At 37.7% G+C, this 20745-nt stretch overlaps 1 protein-coding gene across 7 annotated transcripts in view; it reads right to left on the bottom strand.

Moving 5' to 3' along the window:
- Window positions 1-20745, bottom strand: part of Nrg3 (neuregulin 3) — a 985840-nt gene that overhangs the window by 241760 nt on the left and 723335 nt on the right. For all 7 annotated transcript variants that reach the window (XM_013121168.3, XM_040747666.1, XM_040747663.1 and 4 more), the window contains exon 3: window positions 2814-2887. In XM_013121168.3, the coding sequence (XP_012976622.2) occupies window positions 2814-2887 (74 nt within the window). The remainder of the gene's footprint in view (window positions 1-2813; window positions 2888-20745) is intronic.

Below are 20745 nucleotides of genomic sequence, written 5' to 3'. Positions count from 1 at the left end.
GTGCTCCTCACTAGTCAGTGACTGTGAAGATTTAATGAAATAATCCAGTGAAAGCCCTTTGGCACAGTCCCTGGCATGCAGTACCTCTAACTGCATACTCAATGATGACAATGAAGACAACATAGTGGGCTAAAATCTACCCAGCAGCAACTTTTTTCATCTCTGTGTAACATCAAGATCTACCATCATTGCCTTCACTTAGATGAGAATTGTGAGACTTAGAAACTGAATATGTGTGCCATGGTTTAAGGGATATCTCCAACACATCTCACTGTTTATGTATATCATGTTATTTCCTCTCATTAGTTGGTAGGGTCCTCAGAGATAAAATCTCATTATATTATCATAATCTGGATGATTAAAAATTTGGTATTTGCTTACAAAGGGCTAGTGGAATGAATTAATGATCTCATAAATAAATGTATACATAGATGAATATCTGACATATGACTCAGGGATTCATATATAGATTCTGTATATGTGAAAATCCTTGATTTTGGTTTCAAGGAATTCTAGTGTTTTGACTCTTAAGGCATAATGCTTTTTACAGAAACTTTGAGTAACAAGAAAACAAGTTCACATAATTCCATAACCTAAAATCCTAAAAGGAACCCCCCCTTGGGCAGAACAATATATTTTATTTCTAACTATATATTAAAGACTGTTCATTTTACAGCCCTACATAATTTGTTTTCTATTTCATGATGTCATATGTTAGAAACATTTCAGGCATTTGTCATTCTTATAGAAGACAAAGTTTAAGATGTTTCAAAGATAGACGTGTTGTATGTTATGGCTAATATTTCCTTTCCCACCGTTGCTGCATAAAATAATCATATACATCTTAATTTTTGCTATGAAAACTCATAGGGATATTTTTCCTATTAGAAACACACAGTCACTAGTGTGTGTCATACACTCTCAACATCTGCACCGATAGACTAAAATTTGCCTTTGCAATTTGAAAATGTCTGTCATTATCCTCATTGAATTAGATTTCTGAGTCCAATTGGAACACAAAATTTGATTAGGTGCTTTAAAGAGCAATTACTTTATCCACTTTGTATCATCTACAACACTTGTCTAGAATTCTGTACTTGATAAACATTTTACTACCACATATAAAATTTATTTTTTTGGAAGAAGGGGCTGCTAAGATATACAACTCAGTGAGTAAAATCAGTGAGCAAAAGCACTTGTCACAAAGTTTGACCACCTAATATCACTTCCCAGGACTAACACACAGAGAGGGTAAGAGATAGAGACAGAGAGAGAAAATATAAACTTACTTTGGAAACAAATGTATTAAAAAGAAGGAAAAAAGAAAGGGGGTGAAAAAATGAGAAATATAAAAAAAGGAAAGAGAATGAAGAATAAACACAAACTAGACACTTTAAGAAATAGTTTGGTGGGAATCGGAGAAAACAAATTTCCAAGCTTTTTATTTTTTATGTAGGCATCACAATGTCCCAATGTAGGCATCACAATGCCCCAAATGTATGTTTGCAAGAACAAATTAAACAGAGCTTCAGATACCAGCTCAACAAGTTGTCACAACTACAAAATGAAGAAAACACAGGGTGGTCCACTAACATGATGATATTTTGATAATTTCTAGAAAAAGGCACTTCACCTTTCACACAACAGAGATCTGGATTGGTTGTTAGCCTTTTAACAACCTTTACACTCCTCAAGAGGAGGTGAGTTTGCAAATAATGACAAGGTGAATGTCTTGCCTAGAAAACACATTTAAATGAAATTAACAAAAACCCTCCTTTCTTTAAATAAGTTTGTATTATACAAGATAATTTGGCTAGAAATTTATGGTACAAATTGATACACACATTGTGAAAAGATGTTGAAGACAGTCAGATATGTTATTTGTATTATAAGATGCAGGTAGACTAAGAAGACCATCTCTAGCTATAATCCATATAAAACACTTTCTAATTCCTCATGATGCATAGATATATTTAAAACCATAACATTGCCGTACAGTTTAGAAAGGTATGTCATTATCTTCATTAAACTGAATTTCTAAGTCCATCAAAATCTCTTTTCTTCAGTGGTGATTGAGTTGTAGCAGCCATTGAAAGAGGCAAGTATTTATCCAAAGTCCAAAGTAAAATTTTTACTTTTAACCAGAACTGGTCATTTTCACATAGAGAGTTACCTTTAAATTCATATACTAGCTGAAACTAATAACCAAGAAACTATTAACCAATAGTATTTGGGCTTATAAAAAATGGTCTTCTTTCAGGAAGAAAAAAGTAGTAATTTCACCAGCATTATAATCCTTTATAAGAAAATAGTGTGGTCAGACTGGAGCTGGGTCTTTTAAGTTTGTTTGAAAACATCTTCAATAATTCTGTACACATATTTTCTTATTTCAGTAAGGTAAATGTTAATAAGTTCAACATTATCACAAATTACCAGACACAGTCTCAGAAGCAATATGAAAATGAAGTTTTATAACATTCCATAGCGTAATAATGAGCTATTTCTCTATATCCTTCCTTTTGCAACAGAGTGATACTAGGAGCCAGCCTGAGGACTAAGGCAGGGGTTGTCTGCAGTTGGATCCCAGCAGAGGGGCAAGGTGGCATTAAGCCGAAGGCTAAATCTCACATGGGAGAGGAGCTAGGCTGAGTTAATCCTAGTTGTTCTTTGAACACGGACACCTCCCCAACTTTCTACCTTTGGCAGCTTTCAGAGACCCAGAAGTGAAACACAACATTCAGTTGAGATAAGACTTGCACTCAGGCAAGACAGACTACACATCGCGGTACAGAGAAGAAAAAGGCTTGACCTACTTGGATCCGATAAGATGGAGTCTGTTTTCGGCAGAAACTGATCACAACGGACTCCTTGGTAGCCTTCCTTGCACCTGAGAAAAGGGGATAAATGACAAATATATGCATGTGGTTGTGAAAGGTTCGAGATTTCATCAAGCAGATTCAGCACTCACAGTGAACTAGGAACAGTCTCAGTAGCCTTTTGTATTTGATTCAGTCCATTTCCAGTACTTACTGGCAGATTCTAGATTCCACTTTTGTCCAAAACAAACAAATAAACAAAAACACCCAGAAGAACACAGCTTTGCAGTTGTATCTGCAAACACAATACCCAAGAAACAAATCCACCAACATCTCAAATGGCTCTCTCAGCAGTGTGGGTAGTGGTTATCTTGTTATCCTATATGGCTGGCACCGGGTGCATGTTTCTTTATTCAATACTATGGTTTCCAAATGTGTTCAGAAACATTTTGCAAGCACCATTTTTCTTACAAGACACATTTTCTAATATTACATATCACCTACAGAGTTAGGCTTACTGTATTTTTTTCCTTGTATTTTATTGCTTTGCTCCTTTGCTGATTTCACTTTTTTTTTTAAATTCACTTTTTAGCTCTTCTTCCTGTCCGAGTTACTTCCTTGCGAGAAATATCAGCATATCACCTAGCAGGGCCTGAGAGGCATCAAGTCTCCCTGTTTTCTCCTTTATATTTAGAAAATGTATGCAAAGTGCCTGGTCTCTACCAGGCACTGTACAGGGCAGTGATCCTGAGTGAGTGTGTTCCAGAAGCTAGCAACATCCTGGAGGCTGTAGTCACTAGGAACATCCAAACCATCAGTACTACTTGTTTTGCTTGGCTAAATCAATTATGGCTGCTTGACCAGCTGTGATAATCACAGCACATCCACAGCCAGTTCAAACTGATGTCACTCAGGCTCTGAACACTGTCTGGGTACAGTCTTCTAACTGGGAAGGTAGTATTTACTGGTCTTCCTGAGGCTTAATTCGTCATGCTTGAGCTAAGCAGAGAAGTCACCATTGTCACTTGTTGGATGAATCCCTCATACTTAAGCAGGGAAATAATTGGGCTGCTGACATGAAAATCAGGTCTGCTCGTTAGAAATCTATGAAATTGACACACATATTCAAAGACACAGTTCCACTAGCACTGGCCAAGAGGGCTGTGGATTCTTCACTCAGAGTACACTTTGTTCCCTGAGTGTGAGGAAGTATTAGATGAGGCTTAATGCAGTAGGGGCAGCAACAATGAAACCACTAAGGCCTTTTTCTGCCTTTCATTTGTAGCTAAATTGGAACTCAGGTAATCGGACAGGCTCTCCTTAACACCTTTTTAAAATACGGAATTTTCAAATATATTTGGTGATTTTCCCCATAGTCTGAGAACAAAAATTTCTACTATGCGTATGCAGATATCCCAGACATCGCAGAGGCCTACACATTCATTTGTGCAAACCCTTATCTTTACTGCTTTAAAATAAAAATATCTATCGTGCTTGAAATAAAATGGGCAAATGCTTAGTTTCTAATGGTGAAAAGTCAGCCTGACAATACTTAGGGCTGAAACCTACTTATAATAAATAAGATAAGTTCTGTTTTATGAAAGCTGCCTGGAGGCTGACATTTACGCTTCTCTAGAATTAGCAGTGCCAAGGTGCTTCAATTCTCATTTCCCTGTCTGTGAGCCGTGCCCTGCATACGTGTTGTCATACACATACTCATTCCAGAGATGTTATTTCCAGCCCATGCAGGAAGTTTTAGTAACCTTTTAACCATTTGTATGTTTATTTAATGTGAAAATGGTGTCCTAGGGGGGAATGACAGCTTTTAAAGGGAAGTACCTTTTTTTTTCTTATTTTTGCTGTGCTTTTTAAAGGTTCATTGTTACTTAAAACCCATTATTCCATTTGTGTGTGGAAAACAAAATAAAGAAAAAGGTTTGCAATTTTTCCAGTCTTAAACTGATTGACCAACAATGTGAGTCAGCCTTAGAGTTAGGCCTCAGGGGGCATTAGGAAGATTGTAAAGTGGGTCTTTTCCAGCTGCCTTCATACCTGTGTGCTGTAGATAATAGAGCTTGATGGTGGTATAGCAACCTTGCTCAGGCTAGGGATCCCAGCAGAGACCCACCCCACAGCCACTTACAGAGCTACAGTAAGTCTTTCTCTGTTGGGAAAGATGTGAGAGCCACTGCTAATTGGTGCTAGCGCTTAAAAAACAACACATAAATTTCTCATGTAAAAATCACACATACATCACCTTGATAAGTTCAGACATATCCAAACATGAAGACGGAATGCTGTTAGCACAGGATGCTGATGAAGGGAGTTGGATCTATGACAATATTAAAGTGTCAGGGCTGGGGAGCTCGGGTCTTTAAAGGCGCATCAATGCGCAAATGAGTCTAGCGGACCTTCCCTTGGGGTGGCAATTGACAAATTCGGTATGGTTTGCTTCTGTTTAAGTTAGTTTGGAAGATGGTAAGGGTTACTGTTTTCTTTTTTGAAAAATAAAGTATAAAGAACAAGAGGGGCATTTATGCACCATCATATTGGTTTCATCTTAAATTGTCACATTGAAAAGTACCTGAATAGTTTAATGCTAAATAAGGCTTTCTTTGAAAAAGCACAAATCTTGCCTTAGCTGAGTTGGTAATCTGTCCACTTTCTTCTCTGCTTTTCTCTGAAAGTTCACTCAGTCCACCCATTCTCTGTATTTCTTTGTCTTTGAGAAGCCTGCATAGTAGCTATTATATTAAAAAAATTATTGTCTGGTCATTTCACAAGCAAGTTTTGATTCTGCATACTCAGGCAGGAAGCACCAAGGGTTGACAAAAGGTTACATGAGGAAAATGAAAGAATTATTGCCAACTATGAAGTAACCACAAAACAAAGTTGGTTTGCAAGGGCTGAGACATTTTACTGTCGGCAAAATTAGCCTCAAATTCCCTGTGTCTACTCTGAGCTGAAGGAGCTGTCTCTTTGGAAACTGTAACTTCCTAAGATGCGTTTCCTTTATTTCCAGCTTATAAGTGGTCATAAAGAAAACCGTTAAAGTGACATTTGAAGCCACGTAGGGGAGGTGAAAAGACATACCCACAACTGTGATTGTTCCCTCAAATAAGAGAGATTGGCCACTGGAAATTGTGGACACGGAGTAGAAAAAAGGGTGAGTACTATGCAAACCCAGCTCCAGTATCTGCCAGATCTAGCCAATAATGAGCCTAGGTACCATATTACACTCATGTCCCTAGAGGGCAAGACTGTAATTTCAAATGTACACATGACTACTCTTCTTTATGTCCTCTTAGATTTGCCTTCACTTCCCTTCTCACATGTCCAGTTTCATTGTCTCCTCTACATTGCCCCCAAGAAAAAGCCCAGTGGCTGGTTAGTAAAACAGAACAAAAAGTCAGTAACCAAACAAAGAGCCATGGATAACAGTAACCACAGGAAGACACCATGGATTCATTATATTTGGCTAGAATTCAATACTTTCGATACTTGTTTTGTCTGGCATGGCGAAACAGAGTGGTCAGTGTATCAACACCGCATATGGAAGGACCCCAAAGAAAAGAGTTTTAAATAGTTCAGTTGGCACATTTTCACTGTCTCATGAACATCTTTTCAGGATTGTGAATAGCAATGAATTCAAAGACTCATGGTTGTCAAAGGGACCAAGGAATAAGTGATGGTTGAGTGTTTAGCATTAAATGGGACATGTATAATGCCCCCTCTAAGTCTCATGGAACAACCCAGAAACAGGAGTAGAAAGACTAAGAGCAAGACGATAGGGAGTAGGGTAGTGGAGTACTAGCTTCAGAGCCTGACACAAATAATAAGTGTGATCTCACAGCAGTTGATGCTACTCCCTACGTTGGATCAGAACACAACTGGTTATGTCAACCACCAATCATGGATCAAGAAGGGGATCACCAGGCCTATCCTTCACTGATGAACTATTGGCTACTAATAGACTCATGAGGAGAAACAGTAAACAGCTTCAGTTGTACACCAAAGGTAAGCCCATTTGCCTCCAATGATTAGTTCCAAACCCATGGTCAAAGAATTGGTTCTGGTTATAATCAATTGGTCATAAAACAAAAAGGCACATGAATATAGAGAAAGAACTAGCAAGGAGGTTGGAGGGTGGATAATAGAGCGGGAGGGAGATAAAAAGCAGTGGGTGCGAATAACTAGAATGTACTGCATACACTTCCAAAATTGTCATAAAAATTTAATTGATAAAAAAGAAGTTTGGTTATGCATTTTGTTCCACAGGAGCTATCATCTTTGATTGACTTAAGACAATTTTTGCAGCTACCTGCCCAACTGCTAACACCATTTTCACCTCTTTTTTACAGTTCTCCTAAGACAGTTTGCTTATTTGATCCAACTATTCTAGCAAATTATTATGGGTAAAAACCAAGAATACCTAGGTGTCATTAAAAGTTACCTAATGCTTCCAGAGTTTTAATTTCAACATCTTGATAGAATAATTTAATCTAACATATGATGCCCATTAGGTAAAATACATCTTTCACTTTCTTTTCCTACTTAATTTTGTCATTTCTTGTGGAAGATGCTAATACTCACCTGACCTGTTCTTTCGTTGTTCCCTGTGTTCATTTTAATATACGACCTGATTGCATGCATGAATGATCTATCCAGCAAGTTGTCTTCACAATCCATCTTCCTCATTAATATCATAATTAGTAAAAAGTTAAATTTCTACCCTGATGTTTCATTTAGGGTTTTTTTGGGTGGACGTTTTGTTTGTTTATTTTTGTTGTTGTTGTTTTTCAAGACAGGGTTTCTCTGTGTCACATTTTTAGCTGTCCTGGAACTCACTTTGTAGACTAGGCTGGCTTTGAACTCACAGAGCTCTAACAGCCTCTGCCTCCTGAGTGCTGAGATCAAAGGTATGAGCCACCACAGTCATCTCTTTTCACTTAGTGTTTGTCTGAATATACCTTATATCAATTTTTTGGTGTCTTTTTTCCCAATTTCAGCTCAAGCAACATAAAATGAGCATAATATTAGTAGGGATAAATAACATACAGAGTTCATATACCACATTTCTGATGTGGCTAGTTTCATATCTGGAATTCTCATGCCTCTTGTCCATAGGATGGGTTTCAGGTAATACCATAATGAAACTATATAAACAATGAAAATGTTTGCAAGATTGTATCAATACATGTGTTGTGTGCAGTCTCTATAAAATTCTATGGGAAGCATAAATACTTTGTTTTAAGCAAACTTGTAAACAAAACAAATCAATTAGCTCTCTGAAGGAATATATATATTTTTTGACTGTATAGACTGTTCTTTAAAAAAAGTGCTCATTCCTTTTGAAATGCTCAGAAAGTAGATACCTGATTATTTTGAATCTCTCTGTCAATTTCAAGGACTCAATGAAATGCAAGTTTGACAGAGGACAATTCTTCCAAGTATTTTACCATCTTCTGCCAAATCTTCTTCAGTGCCAGTCTTTGCATAAGGAAAATAGAGAGACCATGATGGAACTACATTTATTATTTGGGGGCTGAGAGGTTATAGCATTGCCTGATTCTGAATCCTGGATCCAGTGTTTAATGACTATTAATCTTTCTCATCCTTGAAGATAATAGTATCTTATGTCTAAAAATAAAATTAGTAATAGAGGATAGTAAAAAAAGAATGGATCATGGTAAGCATTCAATAGATCCCAGTTCTCACTGCTATTTGAACTATCTTCCAGATTCTCATTAAGAGAGCAGGCACAGCAAAGTTACCAATACTAATTCAGGACCCCACAACAAGAATTTGCACTTCTTGAAAACTCAATGCATTGACTTCCCACCTCTGCTTTACATATGAACCCTCTCATTCTCTCCAGGGAAATTTGCTCAATATGTAGATTAGCATTCGTTCTATATTTTATATATGGTTAAATACTTGAAAATGTGTTTCAGATATCATGAAGGGAAGTTATTATTTTAAAAGTAATAGAACTTGATCTGTTAATTGTTACCCAGTATCAAAATGTTCTTAGGCAAACTACATCACAGACACTGATTTAAGACAAAAATCTTCATTTGAGAAATCCTTACTACCTATGGTTAGGAAGAATTACCAGGAGAATACTACAAAAGAAACATAACATTTCTTTCTCATTTATTCATGATTACAAATTATAGATATACATGAGGTATAACATGTTTTGAAATTTAAATATACTGTGGACATGGTAACCAAATAATGCAAGCTAATACAAGCATTGCCTTACTTTTTATTTTTAACAATATGTATACTTAAAAATTCATTCAACAATGTGTAAATATATAATAGTTTTGTATAGTTTCCACAAGTTACAGTATGTATTTTAAACTCATTTATTTCATGCCATTATTGGGAATGTATGTTTGTAGTGATATATTGTTTATGGTTTATGAAAGCTTGCCTGAGGATTCAGAAAGCAAAGTCAGCTACATACCTTTGGAACCAGACACACCATTAATCCTAGCATCTGGAAGCTAGGAGGTGCTGGTGCACATCTTTAATCCTAGGACTCAAGATTAAAGGGTAGATGGATCTCTGTGAGTACAAGGCCAACCAGATCTACACAATACTGACCCAGTCCTAAAGAGAAAGAGCTTAAACAAAGATGACCTCAGCAGCTGGGATCACACACCTTTGCTCCTAGCACTACAAGGGTACAAAAGGTAGGAACAGGGTTTTCATTAGTCAGTATTGAGCATTCATTCTCCAGCCATGTTGAGAATAGGAATACCCCAGCCTTTTTAGCTTTGCTACTTTGCTTGCCCAATCTTCATGCTGAACCCCAATATCTGTCTTTGGTTCTTTTATTATTCTTGCTGCTTATGTTAGTACAGTGATTGTGGAAAACAATATGGAAGTTACTCAGAAAGTGGAAAACAATCTAGCTTGGAAATCTTCCTATTTACTTTGTATATATGTTCAAACAAAATGACTTGCATGTCAAGGAAGTAGTTGCATGTTCATATTCACTGCAGTGTTATTCACAGTAGCCATGATATGGGGTTGACCTAAGTACCTAATAATAACAAATGAAGAACAAGTAAAAAAATATAAAAAAATAAACAATGAGATACTGTCTTAGTTTCTCTTGCTACAATAAAACACTATGACCAAAAAGCAAGTTGGGGGAGGGGAGGGTTTATTCAGCTTATATTTCCACATTGCCGTTCATCACCAAAGGAAGTCAGGACAGGAATTCAAGCAGGTCAAGAACCTACAGGCAGGAGCTGATGCAGAAGCCATGGCGGAGTTCTGCTTACTGGCTTGCTTCATATTGCTTACTCAGCCAACTTTTTTTTATAGAACCCAGGACCATCAATCAGGGATGATACCGCCCATATTGATCACTAATTAAGAAAATGCCTTACTGTGGTGTAATAGAATACATGATTAGCTCTGCAAAGATGTGTTGCATTTGTTTGTGTTGTAGAGTAATTGTGAATGTAAAGATGTATTGCTTTTGTTTTTGCTGCATTTAATAATGTAAAGATGTGTTGCTATTGCAGCTTGCTTGCCTAAGGCATCTGAGTGGTCTCATAAAAAGCTGAATGGTCAATAGCTAGGCAGGGAAATGAGGTGGGACTGGCAGGCAGAGAGAAAATGGGAGCCAGTCAGCCAGCTGGGGAAGCCAGACGGGGGCCAGCTAGCAAGAAGCAGGAAAGCATGGTGGATAGTAGACAGATGAGGTAAACAAACTATGGGGTAACACATAGATTAATAGAAATGGGTTAATTTAAGTAAAAAAAAAACTAGCTAGAAACAAGCCTAAGCTAAAGCCAAGCACTTATAGTTAATAAGTCTCTGTGTCGTGATTTGGGGGCTGGTGAACTAAAAAAGCCTGCTATACCTTACAGACGGATCTTATAGAGGGATTTTCTCAACTGAGGCTTCTTCTTCTCTAATGACTGTAACTTGTGTCAAGTTGAAATAAAACCACCCAGTACTGATACTTTCGACCAGAATTTGCTTCTGTCCTTTGGGGCATCACAGATAACTACTGTGTACACTGTATGTCACTGAAGTACCTTGTGTTGTGTGGAATCAGCTAAGGGAAAACAGCTGAATTCTATACAGTATTGCTCGTTTGTGGTACTTAAAAACTTAAGTTCCAAAGCAGAGTAGAAAAGTAGTCTTCCAGGAGCTTAGTGCTGGGCATCCAATGTTGATGATAAATGTGATGGGTGGACCAGAAATTTTTCTCCCTAAGGATCTGCAGCCTATCATTATTGGCTCAAAATCATTAATGGTTTTAGAATAAATCCATGTCCCCAGCCAGTCTTCAACTGAAATGAGAATGTAGGTTTGACCATGGAGAATATTGTGACATTGATTAAAGTGTAGGCTTTTTTTCTTTAACTGAACTGAGAATTTAATTAAGTGGTCTTATTTTAAAAGGAACACTAATTAAGACAGCAAGATCTGTAAGTTAACCACTTGGTATTAACATCATCTACTGATTAACTATGGGTACATACTTTCTACAACACTTTTGACTCTAAAAGGATGAATTTAGGGTTGGATTTGTGTAATTTTCAGTGTAGTAGCTGCCTTGTATAATGTAGAGATTTCTCAACAAGTTACTGCAGTAACTTATCAACATGTTATCAAGGAAATGATTCTTCTAAGGTCACTTTGATATTTCTGACTAGTTACACTGTATCCAAAATCTTAAAAAAACACTAGGGCTTGTTTTATTATTTATCACTTATAGAAAAATTAGGATAAGAAAACTAATGGAAACCAGTTAATTAGCTTAAAATGTCTATGATTTCACAGGCAAGGTTTAAGTTTTCTAATTAGATTCACGGAATAGATGCATTCAGTCACCAAGAGCCAAAGTAAAAGAGTGTCATCAAGTAAGACATACTTAAGAGATACAATAGCAAGACATACTCAAGAGATACAATAGCAAATGTGTGATTAGGAAGTGTGTCTAGCAGCTACCTGGCCAGGTACATCATTTACTATCACTACCAGCAAACCAGTGGCCATTTACCCAGATCTATTTTACCTGTGATTATGGCACAGACTCTCTGGAAGAATCATGACTGAGGTGTGGTCACATTAGTCTCTGTAGGGAGAGACCAGGTATCCGTAGCTGACCACGCCCCCTCGGGGTGTACATGCATGTGTGGGAAGATTCATGATAAAAAGAAGGAACAGGAGGGCACTCCCTCTCTCTTGGAGGTTGATTGTACTTTGGAGGGCAGAGTGCTTCCCATATAAGTGATTGCTCCCTTTAATAAATATCTTTTTCCCCCATTGTATTGTTTCCATATCAGCTGGTGTCAGAAAAAGTGGGGACTTACGTTCACCCACCCCAGGCAATTGCCGGCCCCAGCCCCTGACCCGAGCGCCTCGGTGTTCGGAAAAACGGCCATTGGTTTGCTGACCACCCTTGCCACTTAAGCTTTGAATTTACCACATCTAAAAAGACTTAATAGTAATCGACCGAAGACCAAACTAGTAGCAGGGAGGAATCTGGTGAGGACTCTGTGAATCATAGATCTGGCTCTTACTCCTAAAGCTATATTCCTACATGACTAAGACCACTTTTAAGATAACTTTGACCTTGGTTGTCTGCTAATGGTTCTACCTTCAAGTACTATCACGTGGGTAAGTAAGGTTAAGGGAGAGGCAAATTCTGGTCATTATAGATACTAAGGGGCAGAATTGACATCCATAGAGCAGCCAAAGCCACAACATGAATTCCCCTATGTAAAGGGTGTCCACATAAAATAAAAATGCTGGTTCAGTTTGTATTTCAGATACACAAGGTTACTTTTATGTGTATTTCACATGCAATATGTGGGGTCCTAATTAAAATTGTATTCATTGTATACATGAAAGTCCAAGTATAACTTTGCTCACTTTGGTTTATTTTCTAACTCAGGCAAACATACAAGGGAGAAAAATCATTCAGAGAAAATTAACAACAGGAACACCTAGATTTAAGCTAAGGGATAGCATTGTTACCATAACTATTATGTCAGAATTCTGATATGTTTTTGCAATGCTTCAATGTAGGTTTTCTTTTTCTTATGTATGCTTATATACACCCCTTAAAGCATGCAATGAGCTCACACAGCCCAATCCAGCACATGACTCTTCAATAACCTGGGCACTGAAGTAATGCTGTTTGTAATTGCTGGAGTGCATGTCTGCCATGATTGGATCACCAACACACTTCGCATAACATCAAAAGAAACTGGAAGAGCACGTGGGCAGTAGCCCCACAGGGACGGAAGGTTAAGAGAAATTCATCCTGCTTCATTTTTTAGCTCACTTTACTTTGACTCTTTTTAATACTCGTGTGCTATTGAACTTGAAAAAAACGTGTGTGTAAGTGTGTCACACAGGGTAATGATTGCCAACAGTAAGTGATCAGACAGGAGAGGAGACCAATGTGAGGAGCTGTGGTGTCCTTTCTGCAATTCAGTGTTGGGGTGTGAGATGGTGAGAGAATGTGCCATTCACAAGAGATGAAGAAAGTCAGTTTTATTTTGTTGTCTGAGCTGTGTGGGGGACTCCCTGAAGCAAAATAGTACAGAGTGAGATAAGGAAGAAGAAAAAGAAAACACGAATAAAGCCGAGAGATAATTCTTATTTTAAAAGTGTCCCTATGATTGGCATTATAAAGCAGAGGGCCAGTTCATTAACAAAGGAACTGATAAACCACACACAGCATGTTTCAAAATAAGTGGTAATAATTATTGTCTCCCTGAGAAAGGGCACAGAGTAGCCATGCAGTGTCATCCACAAATTGGTTTATGAACATCACAGAGCATGCTGCAAAGAGTAACAGAGCTTTCTGATTTAATTAAGGCAGGAAACAAAGACTTTTCCAGTTTACATGTCCAGATCATAGAAAGTTGTACGTGGAATGTAAATTGTTTTCTCAGGCCATCTTAGAAGCCACTAGAGTTACAGAGCTCCAATTCAACAGCATAATTTCCCATTTCTCCCTTGATATTGTCCAATCAACTGACAAGGTCCGGCATATCTGCCGGATAGAGGAAGTCAGCAACTTTGATTGGAATCCACATTACTAGATCTCCCTTGCGTGATAAATGACTTACTGCTGAGGAAAAGGGATACAATCATTCATTATGCATGACATTCATCAGCAAGAAGGAAGCTTTGCCTGAATGGACAATGATTTTATATTAAAACACCTCATATAACTCAGACTGAGATAAGTTTAAAGAGGAACCTGGCCTTAAAAAATCAGAATACAGATGCCATATGTTATTCAGAGATATGAAACAATCAAAGAGGAAAATCTCAAATGAAAGTTGTCAGGTAAGCTTTGCTACGTTTGGGGGGAAATTCCAGTGCTGAGGAGGTAGAAGTCATGGTGAAGAGGTAGGCTTAGGGAGTTGGTGAGCATCCCACACAGCATCCTTGGCTATTCTGCCTAAGAAGTGCTTCTCCATGGTGTCTACTTCATAATTCAGGCTGCTTGGCCTTGAGCTTTGTGGGATTCTCCTGCCTCCAGTTCCCATCTCCCACTAAGGATGCTGAGATTAAAAATATCTACACTGCTGTGTTAGGCTTTTCTATAGATCCTGGAAATCTGAACTCGGGTTGTGAGGCCTGCAGAGCAAATGTGTTACCCACAGCCAGCATTTGTGCATTTCCTACTTAAAAATATGCTTACTGGCGATGCCACACAGGATGTGGCAGACAATTTAGTTTTGAAATATGATTTAGGTTCTTTGTTGTGCTGACTATATCAAACGGTACTCTTCTCATTTAACTTTCTATAAACGGAATGCCCCAATATTGTATTATATGATGCACAGACAGACTTGTGGGTATACACACACAACAAAACCAAAAACAGACCCTCTTCATTAAACCAGATGCATATGTAGATTTTATATCCAATGTGTATATGCTATGGAGAAAAGCATCATAAAAAGTACCGGCTCCAACTGACACATTGTATAGTGGAGGAAGTTTTAAAACAAGAACTGGGAATCTGGGTCAGACAAAAGAGGGCACAAGTAGCAGAACACAGTCCAGGACCCACATGTTCTTTCTAAATTTAGGATTCTATCTGCTATTTTGTGATTTTTTTTTCTAAAAATCAAAAAAAGTTCCAAATTCATATGCTGCATCTGATGCCAGACTTTTCCAAGTCATTCCAACGAGACATTCTTTTGTAGAAAGACCAGTGTAATCTAACTGGCTGCAACCCTGCCTCACTTTCTTCTTACAACTTTATGTCAAAGCCAAGGTTAAAAGATGATATCAAAGCAATCAACTTGGAATGGACAAGACAGTGAAAAATATTATTCTAAATCTGAATGTCTTTGCAACATCAGAAAATCATATACATACACACACATACACACACACACACAGGCACACTCACACATACAGCCACACAAAGATACACATTCACAAACACAGACATGCACACAGAAACAACAGACACACACACACACACACACACACACACACACACACACAAACGCAGGCATACACACACATACTCACACACAGTGAGTAGGTCCCGCTAAGTCGAATTTAGAAAGGTATTTGTATTAGTTACCTTTCTGTTGCTATGATAAACAATGTGACCAGGACAACTTGGAAGAGTTTTAGCTTACAGTTCCAGAGGGTTAAGAGTTCATAGTAGTAGCTGGGCAGTGGTGGCACACGCCTTTAATCCCAGCATGCGGGAGGCAGAGGCAGGCAGATCTCTGTGAGTTCGACGCCGGGCTAGACCGACAGCCTCCAGAACAATACAGAGAAACCCTGTCTTGAAAACCAAAAAAAAAAAAAAAAAAAAAAAAAAAAAAAGAGTTCATAGTAGTAGAGCAGTAGTGTGGCAGCCAAAGAAGGCAACTGAGGCCTTTTATCTCAAACCACAAGCACAAAGCCAGTCTCCAGTGGTGTACATCCTTGAACAAGGCCACACTTCATAGACCTCTACAAACCCTGACAGCAACTGGGAACAAAGCATTCAAATGTTCAACCCTTTGGAGACATTTCTCATCCACACCATTACAGTACTTAACTGGCCCCCGGGCAAGCTAAATAAAATGAAATCTCAGAAGATGACTTATGGCTTGAAGTTACTAAATAGCATATGATCATTTAACACTAACATTAAGCATGGAAGGGTCACACCTGATGCCCTATTGTTTGTTTATCTTAGAATACATTGACCAGAACATGCTTTTGAAAAGTACTTCATCTTAAAGTACAACAGCTAAAGTAAGGACCGACTTCCCTGAGGGTTTACATCAAGCATGCAAGTGCTGAGGGCTTTACTCAAGTGAGAAGAAGTAACTCTCAAGACGGCTGATGATGAACAGGAGGTGCCTGTACAACCATTTCATGGGGAGAAATGCACTCTAGTTCCCCAGGATACATGGACATCATGAGTGCACAGTCATATTAATATCCAAGAACCAGCATCTGGGGCTGTGTTTCTCCATTCCTTAATGCTCTTGACTGTGTATATGCTTTAGTTTTGCTATATTAACTGTTTTTAGCAAAGCATGGCCTATCATTTTATATTTACTATGTATATAACAAAAATAAAACTACAATTTAATGATATAATTCCTGTCACTTTATGGCATAATTTAAAAGAATTTGAAATTGCTAAAAACAGAAAGGATAGTCCATAAGGCTTTGAACATAATATATTAAAATATTCTAACCTCTCAATATAGATAATCAATTAAAATTAAACATGTCAAACAACCTACATCTATATTTGAACAACAAAAACATCTTCAAATGAAGAAAATGTAATAAAGTCTGTGGCACAGGTGAATAATGGTGAGAAACTCAATAGAGAATGGTAAATTAGCTGAATGAAATTAATTTTACCCTGTGTAAAGGTTGATGAAGTAAGAAGTGAGAAAGACAGAATGAGAGAGTGAGAGAGTGCTTAGTGTGGAGCAAGTAGATCTAGAGGGCTGGAGGTGTCACTCTATTAGTTGCTAGAGGAAAATAACCACAAACACAGAAAATGAATTAGAGTGCCAAAGCATTCAGGTTTGATGCTTTCTATTGGCTGAAGGCCTGGTCAAGAGAAGACAGTTGAAATATGTTTTCCTCAGATGGAAGGCTGATCTAAAGACAGGATACAGAAGTAAGAACAAAAAGGAAATTTGTGAGCAGTATTAGGTAAATATTCTACATGGTTCACACTTGTATGTTGGCATACCATGTAAGATATGTATGTCTAGATTTGTACAGTTTTTCCTCACTGTAAGTATAACACTGGTTCTGGGACTTGAGCACACTCATACTATGATGTCAATGAGGAGTCCAGAACCAGTGAGGAAAAAACTGTACAAATCTAGCCAATTCTTGTGTATTAAATCTTGGATTAATCTAAGCAGGAACTGATGGATGCAGAGATCCAACAACACGAAATTAACACCCATGCATGTTGTTTTACAACTTCAATACCAAAGATCATTTTCTCCATTTAGTTTATGGCAACAAGTGTGTTTGTGTGTGTGTGCAAACTATAGTAAAAATACCTTTACTCTGTCTTATTGTAGAGCTTCAGTTGCCTTTCCAACCCATGTTATATGTTCCTTTACCGTGAATATTCTCAGTGGCCCATGATTACACTCTCACACGCATGTATGCCTGTGCGCACACACTTCCTTACAGCCTGCTCACAGCATGTTGGGGCAATGATTTCTTTTTTCCTCCTTTGCCCACAGGGCTAATCATGTTGGCATAGCACATTATAGAGTCCTGCCTACTAATTACTTGAAGCTCTTTAACTCTTTGAAGATGAAAAGCTATAGTGTTCTCATCCTGTTCCAGCTTCAAATAAAAAAGTTACATCATACAAAAGTTTCTGAGGGATTTATTATCAGCTCTCTAGAAAAATCCACACCGCAATTCTGATAATTCTGATAACATCTTTAATGACCTATTATAAAAACTTCCCAAGGCTACAAAATAATTAGTTCAGTTTATAATTAGTACTTTAAAAATCCATTTGTTAGAAGTAAATTAGATGAGACTGGGGATCCTAGAAGTAATCTACATCATTTGATATACAAAAAGAAGATATATTTATCAAGTGTGATTTGTGTTTTTGTTTTTCAGATTCTTTTTTTGGAGGGGGGGAGGACAGGGTTTTTCTGTGTAGCTCGGTAGATCAGGCTGGCCTGGAACTGACAGAGATCCACCTGCCTCTTCCTCCCGAGTGCTGGGATTAAAGGTGTGAGCCACCACTGCCTGGCTCATTTTTCAGATTCTATGCTAGCCGCTTAACACAATTGACTACACATTCCACTTAACAGTCTTGGGTCTATTATTTTAGTTGTGGTTTTAAAAATAAAAGCAGAGGATAAAATTATTTGGTAGTTGGATACACTATAGACTTAGTAAGGAAGGATGCTGTAATTTGTGCCCCAGAACTTTTGACCATGATCTTTTCATTTGTGAGTTTTGGGAAGTTTCTTCTCTGTGCCCAAGAGCATCTACTTACATTCTAGAATGATCTGTATTGATAGGATTTCTTGCTAGGAAAAATGAGCAAGAAATGATCCCGGGGTGACTGTGTCCTTGGTGTATATTATGTATCTTGAACACGTGTATTTGTGGATATTTGTCTTTTTAGAGATATTGAAAACAGGTTTTTCAGACAAGCATAATGGTGATCTGGAAAAGGACCTGGACAAAGTCTCTGTGAATGAAAAGGATAGGCAATGTCTGTCATCATATACTAATGGTTATTTTGGAACAACAGTTAAGTTTTAAATTATATTGTATAGCTTTTGACATACGTAAAAACCTTCAGGTACATAGATAAGGAAGGGACTGTAATGTTGCCTATAAGGTGACTTTTTCTTAGTTTCTTTCAACATATGCACCAGTGATCTTGGGTGAGATCATGGAAGCAGAAGGTACCAAAAAATTCTAATTATTTAAATATGAGATTCCTTCCTTTAAAATGCCACTATGAGGTATGAGGCCATATAGCACAACCTCAGCGTTTAGGGTGAAGGCATGCAACCCTGATTTTCTAATGTGTGTTTCTTCATTGTTGCTCTTCTGTCATTGGTCTTTCTGTGAATTTTTTAGGGATGGTGTGGTCCTTTATCAGCTTGCATTACCCAACGAAGGAACCAGTAAAGGATGAGGTCCAACTGAGAAGCACATGACTGAATATGAGGAGTTTCTTTTCATGATTAAATAGAAACCATTTTCGTTAATTAAAATAAATGGTTCCTAAAATATGTCAGTATTATATATCTACAGCTTAGGGATGAAAGCATTCAAGTTTCCTGTTGCACGATAATTTATATTGGCAACCAGAACACCAGTTGTTCTTTACGGATCCTTTAAATTACCTATAAAGAGCTTTGCAATCAGCGGTAATCAGTTTCCAACTTAATTTGCTTACCATGATGGTATTAGGCAAGGAGTATGTAGCATATTAAGTCTCCTGGGTCTCTGATTTCTCCCTAACACCTTCCCCTGTAATGATAAGTGCCTGTCATAAAATAAATCAAGGGTTCATTTTAGTTTGGGCCCCCCAAAATATTGTTTTTATTTTATTTTATAGGGTGACTGCAACTGACTTCAGCTGTAGTTTTGATCAGCAGAATCCTGAACACTGATTGATTAAATTCTAAAACTTGCCTGGAAGATTGGCCATACAAAACTTTCTGTGCCAACTCTGCCAGATCTCAATGGAGAAGGGCATGCATATATATAATTTTACAGGCTAAGTCTGTTCCATTTGCAATCTAAGGGAAAACTAATATGAAAAAAAACCTCTATTCTTTAGAATCCCTGCAGTTGCTCACTACATAATTACTTTGTTACTTAGTCAGATCTTACATGATTTCTCTACAATTGTACTAATACAAAATAATATAAGTTCATATTCTGTGTGTGCTTCTGTGTTTATGGCCTCTCAAATGCTGATGAATTCATCTTTATGGTATGGTCCTTGGAGGCAGGGCCTTTGAAAAGTCAGGAGGTTGCGAAGGTGAAATTCTTAAAAACTGATATTAGTGCCCTCACGAGAGGTACTCTGATGTATAGTGTTCTCTTTCGGCACAGGTTAGATGATAAGAACTTGGTAATGCATAGCCTGGAAGAAGACCCCACACACAGGCTGTCCACACTGCACCTTTTTCTCAGCCATCCCAGCCACCAGAACTTTGTAAATTACTTTGATCGATGGGCTCTGGTGTAGTAGCACAAACTGGCTGAGAGTGATTTTAACTTAGCATTTTCAGTGACATTGTCTGTCCTTCAAGGCCTCTGTCTGACTGAACTTTTGAGATGTCAATAGTTCTTACATGTGCATTTTATTTATACTATCAAGCAGCTACCTTATGGAATTTCTATTTTAATTTAAAGTTAGTAGTTGGACCTGCTGAGGCTCAGAAAACTTAAAAGGTTTAAAGGTGATGCTTTTCTGTCACTGTAGAACTCAACCAGGACAGAAAAGGAATCAGAGATGTTGTCGAAGATATTGAGATTGACACCAAGACCCTTTCTACTCCGAAATTGGTCCCACTTACTGAATCTGAATTGAAGTAGCTCAGTCTTGCTATTTTAGAAGAAACTGAACTGTTTTGTTCAGCTGGGATACCAAAGGATCTTTTCCCAGTGACTTCTTATTTATCTTAATGTGAAAGCGAAGTATTTACAAAGAAAGCCCTAGTTATAAGGATATTAAAGAATAGACAATCAGAAACACTGTAAAACATTAGTGCTAGATTTTTAATAGTAAAATGATATTTTTTCTCTTTTGTTGCAGTGAGCCACTAGTCTCCAGGTGGGAGAAGCCTCATTTAAATATAGTTAATAAAACCAGGTGCCATGGACTAAACCTGTAAACTCAGCACTAACCCTGAGAAAGAAAGACTGGAGATTT

Source organism: Mesocricetus auratus, unplaced genomic scaffold, assembly GCF_017639785.1.
Source record: "Mesocricetus auratus isolate SY011 unplaced genomic scaffold, BCM_Maur_2.0 Super-Scaffold_100006, whole genome shotgun sequence".
In the NCBI taxonomy this organism is placed as follows: Eukaryota; Metazoa; Chordata; class Mammalia; order Rodentia; family Cricetidae; genus Mesocricetus; species Mesocricetus auratus.
Note: the sequence above shows the minus strand (reverse complement) of the source record. Positions and strands in the feature narration are given on the sequence as shown.